Source organism: Notolepis coatsorum (genome assembly GCF_963971535.1).
Source record: "Notolepis coatsorum genome assembly, chromosome: 2".
NCBI classification, from domain to species: Eukaryota; Metazoa; Chordata; class Actinopteri; order Aulopiformes; family Paralepididae; genus Notolepis; species Notolepis coatsorum.
The window spans coordinates 35596653-35614989 of record NC_140166.1 but is presented as its reverse complement, the minus strand read 5'-3'; the positions used below and the strand labels follow the sequence as shown (position 1 = coordinate 35614989).

Sequence of the window (18337 nt, the reverse complement as noted above, 5' to 3'; positions counted from 1 at the left end):
GGGCAATATGGTCAAATAGCATGTCACAATATAACTTTTATTAAAACAAAAAGAATGCATTCACAATATTTTCTGTTACCAGTTTCTAAAAACCAAAACAGTGGTGTAAGTGGTTTTTGGGTGGACTGAAAACACTCCCTAGTTTGAGACAAATCAGATGGGCTTTTAAAAAATGTGGACTATCCCTTTAAGTTAGAACAGTGGACATACTACTACATCAAAGCCCTGAATGTATCTGAATTCAACCACCACCCCTCCAGCCAATCAGAATCAAGTATACACTCAGCATATGGTGGGACTTCACTTAGCTACAAATCTCATCCTCGTTAATGGGTCGAGACTGATCCACAGTCTACTATCCCAGTTTGATCATTTGTCTTTGGATTGAGTTTGACTGCAGTCTGTGTTTATTTGCAGGTCTTAATCTCCCGCTGTCGTCCATGCGTCTCCTGGTTGCACCGGTACGCCTGATGTCTGCATATATGTGGCAGGTGGCCCAGCAGTGCTGTGTAGACCAGTATGGAAAACTGGCAGAGTTCATCAGTTTGGTGACACAGATGGTTCCAGAGCTTCTGAGTTTCAGGCAGAGAGCTCAGCTCATCCTGGGACTGAGAGCACGGGTAAGACAACAGAGGGAACGGGGTAAGACAACAGAGGGAACGTTTAGACCTACAAGGTTAAAGAGATGCGTTGATGTTTTCTTCACCAGACAACTTCCATTGGGGGAAAGGTTTCTACATTTTTAACAACTACTATGTTAGTCTCACTACTAGGGTAGTCTCGGGTCAGGACCAGGGTAGTGTTGGTCAGTACCAGGGTAGTGTTGGTCAGGCCCAGGGTAGTGTTGGTCAGGGCCAGGGTAGTCTCGGGTCAGGACCAGGGTAGTGTTGGTCAGGCCCAGGGTAGTGTTGGTCAGGCCCAGGGTAGTGTTGGTCAGGACCAGGGTAGTGTTGGCAGACCACACGTCTCTATTCTACAAAACAAAGTCAGGAAGCTACACTCTGGGTTATTGATCTGATCTCCATATCAGAGTATAGATCTCAGTATTGAACACTTTTTTTTTTTTTATTATTTTTGCCTGGAATTGGTCCGATATCTGATTATCAGTATTGATGTTGGTGCATCCCTAACAAACATCTAATGGTTTGTGTTCCTCAGCTCACCCTGGAGTTGTTGCAGAGAGTGGAGACATTTGACCCTCAGGCCATCCAGGACAACATAAACACTTTCCGCCAGTGGACAACAAACTGCATGCAAGAAGAGGTAGTTTAACATCTGTAGATTACAGCGTCCGTCTGCCTTGCTGCCATTCATACATTCTGTCGATCAATATTAACTTAGTTTTTTCTTTAGGGACCATTCAAAATAAAATATTGGTGTTCATGTAATGAGGTGTTTGTTTCATGACAGGACTTAGAAGAAAGGGTGGAGATTTCAAAGCAAGCATTTGTAGAGCTCGTCCAAACTTTGCTTGATAATCCATCTGGAAGGAAAGACTTTTTCAAGGTTTGTTGCTGCAACATTATTCCCACAAACCTTTTACTTGATTTATTGCAAAGCGGAACACAAACTAATGTTTTTTCTTTTTGTATGAAGGATGTATTCCCAGTCCAGTATGGCACCTGTTTTGACACAACATTACAAAGCCTGGTGTGGGAGTTCCTCTCCAGACTGGAGGAGTTCCTGCCAGTGCCAAGTTTTTCACAGGTAATGTTATGCAGGAACCAAAGACCATGTCAGGTGCATTCCACTAGTTGATAAAGTATGTCTGGAAGGCCATCTTTGTGGTCTTCCAATAAAATACCCTAAATATTTGATGTAGCTAGCGGCTCTCTTACTATTTTCAATTTGTTGAGTTGACACACCTCTATATTCACCTAAGACTCTACTAAATTAGATGTCTGTTGTATTGAGGTGTTCCCTTCCTTAAATTATGTCCCACACAGAATAGAGGATTAAGTCCGTGATGACATCATTCCATCTTTTTCAGATAGCGTCCAGTTCCTCCACCGTTCTCCTGGACTCAGATGAAGGTCAGCAGTTTGTCTCGGACCCTGGAGATCTGAAGATGCTTCTGCAGCATCACAGACAGCATACAAAGATGACAAAAAGTAAGAACCTTTTTCTCATTTATGTTTTCCTGTTCAATTATTCTTTACGGTCTTTCATTCAGAAGCAACACTAGTACTATTAGTTCAACAGAATTGTGTCACTAACACCACATCTTTCTGTTCATCAGATCAGTTCTTCCAGTCAGACACCATCCTGTCAACACTTGCATCTAAACTGACTTCAGAGATGTGTAAAGATCAAGATGAACACACTATGGAGAATACAAGAGGTAGCCTATTATATGGTTAGATTGTAGTCATTGTATCAAGAGATCAAATCTTCTTTTCTTAAGCTCTGTCAAACTATACAAACTATACTTTTTAACATTAATAAAAAAGAATCATAGTAGGCTACCTGTAGGGGATGTGGTCATCAAATAAATCATGAAAGAATTGTTAGCAGAAGTAATGATACGTACTTATCTGTAATTTGTTCTCTGATGTAACACTATCTTTGTTGGCAGACATCTCCTTCAGACAATCTCTGTTAACATGACTGCTACCAAACATAAGTAGCAAGCATATCATAGCTGGACCTGTTTACTTGTTACTTTGCTGGGAAAGGACATTCATCACTGCATAATTTCTTCAACTTGGTTCAATCCAAAAGTCAGTTTGAAAACTATGTATAATGAAATAAGACATTAACACTCGAGTGCCACGAGGTGGCGCCAGAGGTAGCGCTTCAATGCCACCATCGGCGCCAATGTTACGCTTAATATCGCCTAATCTATGTTTTAAATTATGGCTATGTGTCTAATCTGCCCGTCGCTTACAGTATCAAAGAATCCTTTTCCAGTCAGTGCTGTCAAGGCAGATTGGTTTTTTATCGCTTCATTTCCGTTTGAGAGCATTTTGAAAAGCACTCGTTTTGAGGTAAAAACAGTTCATTCTAGACCATTCTATGATAATCGTCTTTTACTGGAATATTCCAGAACGTTGATATTTGTCGGCCTATTTATGAATCGTTTTCAAATAAACGCTAGATGATCAATATTATACGTGCACGCAAGCACATTCGAGCCGCGCACGGATAATCGCCGTGTTCATTTCCTCTTGGACTTTTACAGTGAAACCAAAAGAGCCCATTTCACAAAACAGCCTATATCTTCATCAAAATTAGTCTGATTATCCTAACACTGATAACATAGATTCCTTACCTGACATCAGATGGTATCCAACTGGTATATTCCAATTCCTGATCACCATTCGAAAAAATCGATAAGTGTATGGATCCAACGTGTGTACAGTGCAGTACATGATTCCGCAAGTCTCAGAGGCTCCAGAATGAACTGTGATAACCCCGGCTGCATCAGTGGACTGGAAAATGTGGAGTACAGGATTTTTTCCCCCATCCATTTTCATTGAGTCCATTCCAAAATCCCTTATGTCATCTGAGAGACGATAGGGGGCGCTTTTTTCCACATCTGATCGCCGGCGGCGCTCGGGTATACTAGGGTAGGCTCGCGTGATGCAATATGATTTCAGATCGCTAAAAAAAATAAAAACCCGAGATATCTCGTGAGTGGCAGTGAAAGTGTTAACACTTTGAGTGCCACTCACAAGATTTATCTGGTTTTTTTATAGGTGGTTGCTAGCCACTCACGAGATTTCTCGGAATTTAATTTTAGCGATCTGAAAAATTATTGCATCACCCGAGCCTACCCGAGTATAGCCGAGCGGCGCCGGCGATCACTGTGGAAAAAAGCGCCCCCTGTCGTCTCCCAGATGACATAAGTGATTTTGGAATGGACTCAATGAAAATGAATGGGGAAAAAAATCCGGTACTCCACATTTTCCAGTTCACTGATCCAGCCGGGGTTACCACAGTTCATTCTGGAACCTCAGATCCCCGCTGATCATGGTCCTCTACAGTATCGCGTTGGATCCATACACGTATCGATTTTTTTGAATGGTGATCAGGAATTGGAATATACCAGTTGGATACCATCTGATGTCAGGTAAGGACTCTATGTTATCAGTGTTAGGATAATCAGAGTAAGTTTGATGAAGTTATAAGCTGTTTTGTGAAATGTCTTCTTTCGCTGACATCAACGGAAATCAACGGAGCGATTATCCGTGCGCGGCCGTAATGTGCTTGCGTGCACGTATAATATTGATCATCTAGCGTTTATTTGAAAACGATTCATAAAAAGGCCGACGAATATCAACGTTGTGGAATATTCCACTAAAAGACTATTTTCATAGAATGCTCCAGAATGAGCTGTTTTTTATATCAAAACGGGGGCTTTTCTAACTGCTCTGAAACGGAAACGACGCGATAAAAAAACAATCTGCCTTGACAGCACTGACTGGAAAATAGTCTTTGATAATGCGATGGGCAGATTAGACACATAGCCATAATTTAAAACATAGATTAGGCGATATTAACGTTAACATTGGCGCCGATGGTGGCATTCAGCCGGTAAAACAGAAAACCAGGCGTGGCGCTCAAAGTGTTAACTGTATAGAACCAAGAGGGATGAATGAAGAGAACGTTTTGACCTGCTTCCTTTAAATACCTTTCCCATTAAGGCCGATTATTAGTTCATGTTTTAGTATCTTTAGAATGATGTATGGAGGGTGAGCCTGGTTCAGTAAATATGAGTAAGATCCATTTAGCCCAACAAATAAGGGCATCTAGTTATTTAAGCAACAAGTATCTAAGTATACAAGGGAGTATTAATGATTAGACTATAGATCTATTTTAAAGAGCCATTCGTAAGATAACCTTAGACACACCGAACAGGTGTAGTTTTTTCCTCTTTATTATGAGGCTCAAAAAAAGAGTTTGAATTTACGCCAAAGGGCGGACTTATTTACCCAAGGGTTTCTTCTTTTTTATTTATTTTTTATATTTTATATTTAAAATGAATAAGGCATTAGAGTGTATCTACCTAGCCACACATACTAGATCTTATTTTTGTTTTTTGTTTCTAGTATAACAACAATTTTAGGTTTATATATTTTATATCTACATTTATTATTTCTATATTGTGGTAATTTCGACTTATGAAAGGACTCTTGGCATCAAAGTACTTCCTGGGTCAAATTCGACCTTATAGCAACCACCTGTGGATGATGTCACTTCCTGCTTTGCTTGGTATATAAACATTATTGTCGGTGAGAACATTTGCTAGCCATCAACCAGGGCTTTTTTCACCACCGTCCCAGAACCGTCCCGAAATACAATTTTAACCGTCCCAAAGTGAATGTAACCGTCCCAAAAATCAAATGTAGTTTCTTTACTTTGGTTTTGTCGTCTATAGTTGTTATTGCCATAAGAAACACCATTCAGAGAAGGGGAGAATAAATTGATTTAGTCAAAAGGCTCCCATGGTGGAAAGATTTCACAAGAATAATTATGATTTAAAAATAAATATAAAAAAAAAGTGTTTAACAAGGTGCTAGTATAGGGATATTTGGTCACGGTGCTGTTATAGTCAACCAATTGGAGCCATGTTGATTATTCCTTCCATAGGAAAATATATTTAAATGTATTTTATTTCGTTTTAGTTTTTTTTGTTATTACAAATGTGTGTTTATGGTTGAAAATGTTAGAGATAAATAAAGATCAAATCAAATCTAACTGAATAAGTTATCCCTCTTCTAACAAGAAAGAAAAACGTAGTTTAGCTTTAAAACTACATAATGTCATTGCGTCCAGAGATTCCACATTTGATAACTAAAGTAATGACACTTGACTAGTAATGAAACATGTCCCTTAGATCGCGCTGTCCTCCTGGTCGATATTGATCATTGCTGCTAAATTCCAGCGGGCCCTCCTCACTGAATATGGATTCATTGTGTAGCTGAAGTGAAGTTTGCCTATAGCCTGTCGTCTATTTCTCCGCGTTCGTTTAGATAAATGTAACGTTATGCCAATTAACTCGCAATGTGTTACGTGTTAGTATAGAATCGAATAGAAATCCTTTAATAATCCCGAGGGAAATTCTGCACTACAGAGCAGACTATGTATCGCTCACATTGAACAACAATAAACATTTAGGTCAATAGGACTAAAATAGGAATAACAATATAATAATATTAAAAATAAGAATAAAATAGTGTGAACTATGGATTAATCAGTGGCAGTCTGATACGTTAGTCAGTAACGTTAGCTAGCAATAAGCAGCTATAACTAGAACGCGTCGATAACTGTATACAGTTCCAATAGACTAACATTACACTTCTGTGATTTAAATGTGTCCTCACCTTAGACTCGGGGGTAGTATTGCTGGATGCAGTTCCCTGTTGGTCATTTTGGGTCTGTGTTTATCCTCTTCAAATAGCGCAGCATGTTTGCGGTGCTCTCGTCACTGAGAGGATGCCACAGTATAGCGCACGTTTTTTTTTTTTTTTTTTTTTATAACATTCTGATCTTTCCGCGGTTCTTGTACAGTGGTCTCGTGCCGTGCGACTGTCAATTACCAGCTGTTATTCACTGTGTCAACCAGGGTTAAATACCAGTGGAGAAAGCCTAGGTAAGAGAGATTTCCCTCACCTGTTAACACGTTTTTCTTTTTCGATGCAAGATTCATTTGGGGTGTGACGCTGCTGCAGCGCGACTGGCTGAGGAGAGGTGGGTAGGAACTTGATGCTGGATTAGTGTATCGCTGCGTTGGGAGGCGGAGATAGTCATTGGATTTGGCAAATCACGCTACGTTTAGACTTCAGTGAACTTAGTCAGCACGAGACATACGAGACATTCACCATTTGACAGCAATATATGCGCGCACTGACAGTCGGCCAATTGACAGTCGGCCAATTGACATTTCCCGTGAAAAAAAAAATCCTCTTGTTCCCTGTTGCGTCCCAGCAAAGATTTCTGTTCGTCCCAAATCAATATTTGATCGTCCCCGGGACGACGGGACATCGTTAGTTTCGAGCCCTGCCATCAACACTGAGGAAGGAACATAAATTGTTCCGAAACATGTTTGTTTCAGGCTGCTATTAAATAACCAAAATCTGTGAGTGCTGGTCCAAGCGTATTGCTTTCTTTTTCTATTATACTCCACGGGATTTCAGCACCCAGTGTTATATTTTGTGAGCGCAGTCTATCTTGACTTATCTTTAATTTGTATCGCATTTTCAAACTAATTAAAACATTTTTTATATATTATTATATATTGACAGCTCTAGTTCTTTTGTGATATTATGTTACATTATTCTGTTACTATAGAAACTATAGATGGCGATGAATTTTTAAATGTAAATTTGTAGATATCAACTGTCATGCTAGCTTAGTGGAAAATAGGCTGAATAAGTTATGCAACATTTTGACAGTGAACTAATGGGCGTGGCCATGGGGGGACCATTGCACTTGACTTCTCACTTCAAGATATATTGAAATAAATGTGATTCTTTGGAACCGCAAGCCTCTCACTTTTACTGCAATGTCCAATTTGTACTAGTCCCCAGTCAGTTTTGGGCCAAAACCATGCAGTTAATATAATAATAATAATCTGGGCCCTCATTCATCAACGTGACGTAGAAAATGTTCTATTTCCATACTTAAGCACAGATTTTAGAATAAAAAAAAACGGGATTCATCACACGTGCGTACACAGGTCCTACGCACACCTGTCATGATAAATATCACCTTGGTCCTACGCCGAGGCTCGTGCACACTTTCACGTATTTGCATACCAGAACCGCCCCGATTAACCATATACGGTAATGGACCACCCCCATGAAATGTGGAAAAGTGGACTAACCCAAGCGAACTCTGAGAGACTCCACTGAGAGCGAGATTGATCACCGAGGTCCAACCGAACTTGAACGTATAATCTTCGGTGCGCCGGGAGCCAAGGATGTTGACTGACCCAGTCCTGCTACAGAACCAGCACATTGACAGAAATAAATGACAAGAGATGACCCGACATTAAGCACTGTAATGACTGAAATTAAATCAATTTCAGCACGCCAACTCTGCGCTCTACAATGCCTATTGTGTGCGCTCGTCATGAGCCCGTGGTTCTGATCAGAGTCATTATGGCTTCAGTGGATAACCCTGATCTACATTGTGATGTTTTAGATACCCCAGTAATAACATTACAATTGAATTAAATACAATTAGGCCTGAATGAGACTCCGGCCACCGGCACATTATCAGCCAAAATGCACATTTATTGATGGAGCAAACTCTGAGAGATTGTTCACAGAGGCGCTGCCGAACCAAGATATAATATGATGTGTATAATATAATGTGTGTAGAGGCATATGATACAATCCATTTTGTTGTTGGTATTAGGTAGCCTATGAATTACATATAATAGCAGCCAGCCTACATTATGCAACAGTAACTTGCGCATATATAACACACAGCCCTGCGAAGCCTGCATACAGTAAACTAACTTGATCATTAATCTAGCTGTTGTATCTTTACGCTTATGAAAACATTAAATAATATGTATAGGCTATAGGCCGCCTATATTCTCAAATGGCTTAATGGCTATCCGAGTCCTCGATATCCTCGCGGACGGACCAGTATTTATATGATCATATCATATTCATATCATAGTTTACTCTATCAGCCTACCAGCATGTAATACGTTCTTTGTTAGAACTCAACTCGTTATTATTTTGCGCATAGATTGCAGAAATACGGGAACGTTTTGATTTAGGCTTTGACATTGTAAAACTAAATAAGTGAAATTCTGTAATATCACCCACACGATATATGCTCTGTGTCCAGAGCATGTATGCTTTTCATTCATAAGACACATTTATTGCAAGGGTTTTGTATACACATACACTCAACAAATAACCTCTGTCTGTTCTAATTGCAATGCGTTTTTATATCGTGGGTGTTCATATGACTTGTATTCTGCTTACAGCTTCGGGGTTCCACTTATTACGTTTAACAATGGCAAAGCCTTTCAAATATAATCAAAACGTTCCCGTATTTCTGCAATATATGCGCAAAATAATAACGTTGAGTTACGCAGAGCACAGTCAATGCTTATTTCCGCGTTGTGAAAATATACTACCACCGGCGCCACCTACGCATGGTCCGACTTGTGCTTAAATATACGCGCAAAGTCAAGCACAAGTTCAAATAGATAAATCCCACACTTTGCTTAGGAATGGTCGTACGCACGGCTTAAGCACATATCTGTGCGTAAGTCAGGTTGATACATGAGGGCTCTGGACTTTTTGAAGAAGTCTTTATTTATCATGCAGTGACATGCAGTTTTTTTGGGTCGCCGATGAAATTGAGTCTCTGCGCTTGACCCATCCCATCGTCCTTCCCACCAAGGGCAGCCGGGAGCAGATAAAGGCTGCGGCGTGGGGCCGTGCCCCGGGGACCAATCCAAGTGTTCCTGTCCGTCTTCGTCAGGGACGCAACAGCGTTAGCGATCTGTTGTGCATGTTTTTCCATTGGGTTTATCTTATCGGGAGGGGAAACCCTTGCGAGCACGGGGAGAACATGCAAACTCCACACAGAAAGGCCCGGGAGATACCCCACCTGGGTACCTGGCAACGCGGAAACCTGGTCAGAAAGAAAGGGTAAAATCATGATATAAAACACTAGATGCAAGAATTAACTCAGAATTAACAAATATACAAAAGCATGTCCAGACACTTTTTTGTGTATGTAGTCTTTAAGAGGTTAAACAGAATCAGATATTATGGTATATATCAATACTGTAAGCTGGTCTTTTTAATATATGGATGTGTGTTTCTGGTGTCTAATGATAAGTGATCACATTTCTTCTATGTCCCTCAGTCCTTGTGGAGAACTATCAAAAGTCTGAGGGATCATTGCAAAGACGAAGAGAAAAGGAAGAGAGAAAGACGTGGCAGGAAGAAAACAAGCTGTCTGAGAGAGATACCCATGAAGAAGAGGAGGAGGGGACTGATGGAGGGTCTAATGGGGCTGTGGGATCAAACTTCCAGCAACAGCATGAGGAAGAAACGTCTCCACTGAGGGCACTTCTGTCTCCAGAAACTGATACTGGTGAGAATATCACATTTATTATAATACATAATATTAACCAGGCATTAAAGCGTTCCGTCTTGAGACGGAATTCCGTCCATTTGATTCGGAGTTCCGTCCATTTGATTCGGAGTCTGACGGATTTCCCGTCAATTGGCTACCTGGTATAATATGATTTGTAGATGCATACAGATTGAAACTAAATTGAGCCAATCAGGCGTCAAATATCATGAAAAAGGGATTTTTTTCCCTACCGCGGCCACGCAGAGAGACAGGATTACGCTAATAGTAGAAAAAAGTTTCAGTCAATGGACCTGCACAACCCCGCCCCCACACACACACATGCTACTGCATCAAAGTTACTTATGATTAACAAAGGCATTCGTTTTGTGGCATTAACGTTATTGTTACACGTTCAATAACATCAGCGTATTTACCCGACCATATAGCATTGTTGTTGGTCATTGATAGCTCAGTTCCTTCCTTTGCTCAGAGAGCCCGTACTGAATTGTACCCATTCTGCAATCTGTTAATAAAGTTTTCAATCAGACAAATGTATAGAAAAGCTTTTATTATAACATTCGTTGCAGTAAAATCATCATGCCTCGTTTGGTACTCCTGTTATTAGCTCTGGTACGTTTGTTATTGATTCTCTCGTGTAAATCAATGGCGGACTTCCCGGAAGTAAAAAACGAATAAGCGCTTGCCGATTGGTGGTAAGAACAGCAGAGGCGGGTGCAAGCGGTGTGACGTAATTGGCAGAATCGACTGTCAATCAAAATTGTTCTGTTGCTGTCTACCATGCATTGATTTGGTTGAGAGAGATACAGTGCTCTCTTATTAAAACTCATAAACAAGTCTTGAGCAAGACAAGTTAGTCTGTTAGGTTATGAAAGCCAGTGAGTATTGTATGACTCAGACTTCAGCAATAATCATGACTCATGAGCATTATAAAATAAAAACACACATGGCATGGTGGAATACCATAAAGTACCATAAGTAAGTAAAGAGGCCTATGTTCATATCGGTGAGCACAATTTGTAACACAAAAAGAGACGTGTAGCCTATTTATTTATTTAATATTTTATTTATTCATTTTATTACTATTATTTTATTTGTTGCCATGCCTAAAATAATAGTCAAGCATAGGGCGGGTGTGGGGGGGGGGGGGGGGGGGAGGCAACTGTACATTGGATTATCGACGAAACCGAAACAAGTAGGCACCCTTAAAACGCTAACTTTATTAAAAAAAAATACAGTGGAGGTTAAAATAAGAATATGACTTGGCCTGAAAAAAAGTTCTTTAATCCCTGTATTAAGATTACTTCTATCTCCACCTTTATGTAATGGAACAACGTGAGCTATTTTCCAGATACTAGGAACTATACATGATGAAAAATGAAATATATGTTAGTTCTGTAATTACTGGAGCAGCTAACCCGAGGAGAAAAAAAGTCTAGCTTAACCTCTCCAGTTGATTTCCTGGCATTAATGGTCTGTAATACTTCAAAAACAACACAGGGAGAGAAGGGCTGCAAGGTCAACTGTGAGACAATGAAAGTTGACGAGCGAAAATTTGTTGTGACTCAATCTTCAGAACGCACAAAGGTGGATGGCCACAGAGGATTTTGGAACTGTGAGTACACAAGTTCAAGTTCAACTCAAGTTCAAACCTATTTCATTAGCACGAAAAGTGATTATCCTTTTTTGCATTAGTAACGTCAGAATGTTATCTTTCAAACGAGACCAGGCTCATGCATGTGCTACAAGTATAAAGTATAAAACTAAGCTTTGCAAAAAGATTATGCAGTCCTCAAGTTCAAGTAAAGAAATGGCCACTTTTCTGCCCACCTGTTAAGAGGTCAGACAAATCTCTTTCTGCTCAGATATTAGACAATTAAATTCGACATAAAGAAGTAGTAAGATTGCTCTTGTTTGAATTCACGCCTTCAAAACATTTGAGGGATCTAAATAGGAGCTGGTGATACAATTCAAATATTAGTTTGATTTGGCATTCATTACCTCCGATGCACTAAATTGCCTAAATAACGACAGATGGGAAGGGTCTCCAGAGTGTCTGTGTGTTCCTTTCTCTAAATAAATCACATAGTTCAGGTGAGAACCACAGGGTTAATCTATCTTTTATCCTAATTTATTTAAAAGGAGCATGTGTATTGATGACTGAGAGAGAAAAGCCCACCTCACCTCAAAACCCACCTGTTCAATACCCTCACTCCTGACCCTCCAACCCCTGCATCATTTCCACATCTGTACACACCTATATATTAATATAATATATATAATCTTTCTTTTTTTATGAAGACAATTCAACATCAGGGGTGTCTTTTGGAACTAGTGTGAGATTCTGTTTCTGTAGTCAGGAGTTTTTGATACATGCTGTGGGGCAGTGATCACTGATTCCCAACTCAAATACTCTACAAGCTGAATTATTATACATCTATTTGAGAAAATCAAATCAATTGAGGTGGATCTAGCCATGTTTTTCAGGTTTGGCCTGGTGGGTTCAGTAACCAGCTGGGAATCATCTCAACGTCTGAATAATGGGAGAGTAACTCTGCTAGTTTATCAATGGAGCTGATGTCACGTGATTCAGTTAAAACTAAAATATCAGAATTCATCTGAGAGACCAGAATCTTCAGATGATCCATAAACTGTTGCGTTTATCTGATAATCTTATATAATAAAAAGTAGAATTAATCTTTCAGAGGTTTATTCAAAAGTGAACAAGTAAAGCAACAAACAGGATGGAAAAATAATACATTGCAACGGGCAGAATATACAGTAGCGTGGAGACGCCAATACATTCTGCCCAGAACAGAGTCTTATATATTATCACTAAGCCAATGAAGTGGCTTTCAGAAAATAGTATCAGCTCAAACAAGGACACATTTTTTTTTAGAATAGCAGACTTAAAAGAGGGTCTAGAATTTCAGCTGAGTTCAACATTTCTTCGTTTTAGAACACAGACTCTCGTCTCCTGCCACAACAGGTGGCTGTTGTGAGTCCATAGGAATTTGATGATATTCCCTGTGTGAGCACAAATATAATTGCCTTGTGTTAGCAAAAATAGTCTCACATTACCAGTCTGTTTGGATGGACTCTTGTCAGTTCTAAAAAGCGAGGAACATTCCCAAAACGGATTCAAATTGTCAATGAAAGCCATGTTCTGAGCATTGGAGCCAGGTGTGAAGACTGAGGATTCTACTCAACAGGCCAGTGTGGGAATGGAACCAGAGATAAAAACAGACTTTCCACATTTACTTAAAAAGTTAAGAAGAAGAATCTTTGGTCAGCTCAGACTGCTGGCTAGCTAGCAATGCATAGACTGTAAACATAACAAGCATAGTCTGTAAAAGATGAGATACTCATGTACATGTCTTACTTTATAGCCTTATGTAATAGAAATGTCAAACCTTTGGCCAATCTCATCAAGATCCATTCTGGAGGAAAGCTGGGAACCTTTTCCTTCTCCTCTGATGTTATTGGAGGAGGAAGCTTTATGACAACTTTGTAATAGATCTGACCAACTGTAGTCTATACAGATAAATCAAATTTAGCTAGTATCACCCTGATAGTGATATTGTGTATATGATCTGTGCATCCCTATATCAAAGTCAGCTTTATTGTCTCTTCTCATAATGTCAAGACAATCATACAGAGAAATGAAATTGCGTTTCCCCCTTCCCATGGTGTATATAAAAAAATATCTAATATAAACATAAAGTAACATATAGGACACTATAAACATAAGTAACATATGGGACACAATGTACTAGGGGTGGACGGTATAAACGGTATACGGTATAAACGGTATGAATTTGCTCTACGGTATGGATTTTGAGTATACCGTGTAACCGGTAGTGCAGCTCTAAAATAGCAATGACGTCATGTAACCACAGCGCGACTATTTCACTGGCATTTGCCCCTAAAAATAGATAGAATTAGTCATAGATAATAGATATGTGCGAACTGGAAAAAGTTATTTAGGAGGCTTCGCGCAGTGGGCGTGCCAGCCCCTACCGCACGCATGTAAACACGGGTCTAGTAGTCTAGTGGGACGGGACACGGGAGCTGTCGGCGTCTCCCTGAGCTAACGTTAGCTTAGCTACCGTTACAAAATGACCCAGTCAACTATTCACTTTTAGTTTAATACATGATGGGGCATTGTCTAACCGAACGGTATCTAGTCGGCCAGCTACCGATAGCTCCTGACATCAACAAACGCTCCACAAAGTCTAGTACTAGAGACGTGTATGCTACCTGTTAGCTCACGTTAACACAAGTTAGTTCACCGTTCAAAACGAAATGTCCCATTGAACTAAATAATTCACTGAGGCGTTGTATTAACGTTATATATGCAGTAGCTACAGATAGCTCATGATATCAATGTCTTATAACACTGATTCGATGCGTATTCGAGCTGAGGGCTTGCTAACGTTATAATACCAATACAATAGGGTCCAGGTGCAGCGCCGGAGAATCCTGGCCGTAGCTCTGCTCGAGGCTACTCGAGTATAGGTCCAGGTGCAGCTCCGGAGAATTCTGGCCGTAGCTGGAGGCTACTAGAGTACACACAGACAGTGGAGCTTGTTGCGTGGTGGCGATGTCTCGCAGATAATACCAGTACAAGTCTAATTATATAATATATATATTTTATAAAAAAAATATATATATATATAAAAAAAAAAAAAAAATTATCAAAAACGATGATACCGTGATATATACCGTTACCGTCTATGCTTCAAATTATACCGTGATATAAATTTTAGACCATACCGTCCACCCCTACAATGTACATACACTATACAGGACTATTATATACAGTATAAACTGGCTTGAAATAAATATAGGAGGTAAAAGAGAACTTAGTGCAAATCTTTTTTAGCAGCAGTGGTACATAGTAAGTATAACTAATAAATAATGGCAGTAGACTATATAGGCCTATTCGTTCAACATGTTACTTTCCTGGAAATAGTTTAGTGTTTGTTACTTTCAAAAGTAATGGTTACAACAAATACATTTAACATACATTTTTCTTTCTAGACTCCCTTGCCTTACAACTGTTTATCTGTGAAGAGGAGGTTCCCCCTGAGCAGCAGGAGTGGAGTGGTCCCAGTCTGGACCAGGAGGAGCCAGAGCCCCTACAGATTAAAAAGGAACATGAGGAACTCTGGACCAGTCAGGAGGGAGAGCAACTACAAGGTCTGGAGGAGGCTGATATCATGAAGTTGACACCCACCCCAGTCCCTGTAAAGAGTGAACATGATGAAGAGAAACCTCGGTCCTCATGGTTTAACCAAACCCAGGACCCAGATCCCCTACAGATTAAAGAGGAAAAGGAGGAAATCTTTCAAGATCTAGAGGAGTCTGATATGTGCAAGATGATCTTACATCCTGTGAAATATGAAAACAATAGTGAGATTACTCTGTCCTCACAACTCCGCCAAACCCAGGACCCAGAGCTCCTACAGATTAAAGTTGAACTACATCAAGGGCTGGAAGAAGTTGCTCGCTCCAAGATCACAGTAGACCCAGTGAAATGTGAAGATGGTGAAAAGAATGACCAGCCTCTTCAAACCCAAATGGAGAGAAATGGAGAAGCATGCTATTTACCCAGCACTTCAACTGAACAGATGAAAACAGAACCTGATGCTGAGGACTGTGGAGTATCAGAACCAGCCAGTAACCTAGATCCAGCTGGTGATTTAGAACCAACTAGAGATGGCCAGCCCCTCTCTTCAGACTGTTTGGGAAATGAGACTTATGACAGTGATGATGACAGTTCTGAAACTGAGACCAATGACGGTGATGAATGGAAGGAGAGTCGAGGACCAGGTTTGATGACCCTGAACCCAAAGAAGACACAGAAAATACAAAGTTTGTCTCACAGCAGTCCTGGGTTCAGAAAGAAGGGAGATCTGAAGATACACATAAATAAGCATATTGGAGAGAAACCATTTAGTGGTTCAGTTTGTGGCAAAGGGTTCTGTCCGAAAGAAAATCTGAAGACACACATGCTAACTCATACAGGAGAGAAACCATTTAATTGTTCAGTTTGTGGGAAAGGGTTCAATAGGAAAGGACATCTGAAGACACACATGATAACTCATACAGGAGAGAAACCATTTAGTTGTTCAGTTTGTGGGAAAGGGTTCAATACGAAGGGACATTTGAACATACACATGCTAACTCATACAGGAGAGAAACCATTTAGTTGTTCAGTTTGTGGGAAAGGGTTCAATAGGAAAGGACATCTGAAGACACACATGATAACTCATACAGGAGATAAACCATTTAGTTGTTCAGTTTGTGGGAAAGGGTTCAGTAAGATGGGAGATCTGAAGAGACACATGATAACTCATACAGGAGAGAGACCATTTTGTTGTTCAGTTTGTGGGAAAGGGTTCTGTCGGAAAGTACATTTGGAGACACACATGATAACTCATACAGGAGAGAAACCATTTATTTGTTCAGTTTGTGGGAAAGGGTTCAATACGAAGGGAGATCTGAAGAGACACATGATAACTCATACAGGAGAGAGACCATTTTGTTGTTCAGTTTGTGGGAAAGGGTTCTGTCGGAAAGTACATTTGGAGACACACATGATAACTCATACAGGAGAGAAACCATTAATTTGTTCAGTTTGTGGGAAAGGGTTCAATACGAAGGAACATTTGAAGATACACATGATGACTCATACAGGAGAGAAACCATTTAGTTGTTCAGTTTGTGGGAAAGTGTTCTGTCGGAAGGGAGATGTGAAGATTCACGCAATAACTCATACTGGAGATAAACCATTTTGTTGTTCAGTTTGTGGGAAAGTGTTCAGTAAGATGGGAGATCTGAAGAGACACATGATGACTCATGCAGGAGAGAAACCATTTAGTTGTTCAGTTTGTGGGAAAGGGTTCTGTCAGAAAGGACATTTGAAGACACACATGATGACTCATACAGGAGAGAAACCATTTATTTGTTCAGTTTGTGGGAAAGTGTTCAGTAGGAAGGGAGATCTGAATATACACACTAGAACTCATACAGTAGATAAACCATTTAGTTGTTCAGTTTGTGGGAAAGGGTTCAGTAAGGTGGGAGATCTAAAGAGACACATGATAACTCATACTGGGGGGGGGAAGCATTTTGTTCAGTTTAAGCTGGGAGTAAACTTGAAAAGAAGAGAGAACAGGTCCCAAAACACAGTTTGTAGTTCACATAATAGGACCCCCATGTACTTATCCTAAGCAGTATACTCAATAGGATCCCCATGTACTTATTCTAAGCAGTATGTGTACAGATGTAGTGAAGATGTCTCTGTCCTCTCAGTTAGTTTAGTACAGTATGTGTTAGGGATGTCCCGATCCGATCACGTGATCGGAATCGGCGTCGATCACGTGCTTTTCAGAGTATCGGGGATCGGGAAAAAATTATAATAAAAATCGGCAGTCAAAAAAAGAAAAATTTTATTCAACAAACATGACCATGTCCACGTCTTAAACTCATACGGAGGCCTTAGTTTTGGTTTTAAATTACATATAATATATCATCATTAATGTATTTATTGTCACACAGAGCAGAATAATTATCCACAACAAACACATTCCCCTTTAATTTTCACCGTTGCAACAAACATTCCCTTTAATTTAGACGCTACACGCTACACGCGAGTCGCGACCACATCACAACAACAACACGTCGCTCCCGAAACACGGTTAATATCCACTGACTTGAGCAGCTAGACTTAATGTCAGAGGTTTGGAACTAAGCATTTTAAAATAGAGAGTCAAGCCAGTTGCAATGTTTGCAAGGAGGAGATTCCGCGTGGAGGAAAAACTCATGAAGCAGCAGGCTGGAGGCGAAGTTTTCAGACTAACTTTTCAACTGGAGGATAACGTTACGTGACTGAGGATTATCAGACCAGAATGGACCATTACGTAAGTCGAACACTGAATGTATACTAATGTGCAAACATATATTGAAACTTTTAATATTTCTCATATGAAGCAGAAGCACATTTCTCAGGGTGAATGTAATAACAAAAGCCTCCGCTCTCGCGCCCTATTATAGGCAACAGATGGGCTTGTCTCACTCTGCCAGTTTCTGACAAAAATGCGTCAAAATTGATTACTAATGTGAAAGATCGGATCGGAAACGATCGGATCGATAGATATTTAAAATCATATGATCGGGATCGGATCGGAAGCAAAAAAAGGCGATCGGGACATCCCTAGTATGTGTACAGATGTAGTGAAGATGTCTCTTTTCTCCC

The 18337-nt window shown here is 40.1% G+C and overlaps 1 protein-coding gene across 2 annotated transcripts in view; it reads left to right on the top strand.

Annotated features, from left to right (window-relative positions):
• The window catches only part of LOC311224026 (uncharacterized protein), a 34642-nt gene extending 16540 nt beyond the window's left edge, over nt 1-18102 (top strand). Inside the window, exons 2-10 of one of the 2 annotated variants that reach the window (XM_084308829.1) lie at nt 418-620; nt 1159-1263; nt 1411-1506; nt 1597-1707; nt 1991-2111; nt 2240-2341; nt 6647-6693; nt 9844-10074; nt 15118-18102. In XM_084308829.1, coding sequence (XP_084164955.1) covers nt 418-620; nt 1159-1263; nt 1411-1506; nt 1597-1707; nt 1991-2111; nt 2240-2341; nt 6647-6663 — 755 coding nt within the window. In that variant the 3' untranslated portion in view covers nt 6664-6693; nt 9844-10074; nt 15118-18102. Of the gene's footprint in view, nt 1-417; nt 621-1158; nt 1264-1410; nt 1507-1596; nt 1708-1990; nt 2112-2239; nt 2369-6646; nt 6694-9843; nt 10075-15117 lie in introns of those variants that run through there. The other variant, XM_084308828.1, reaches the window with a different exon arrangement.
• The last annotated feature ends 235 nt before the right edge of the window (nt 18103-18337 follow it).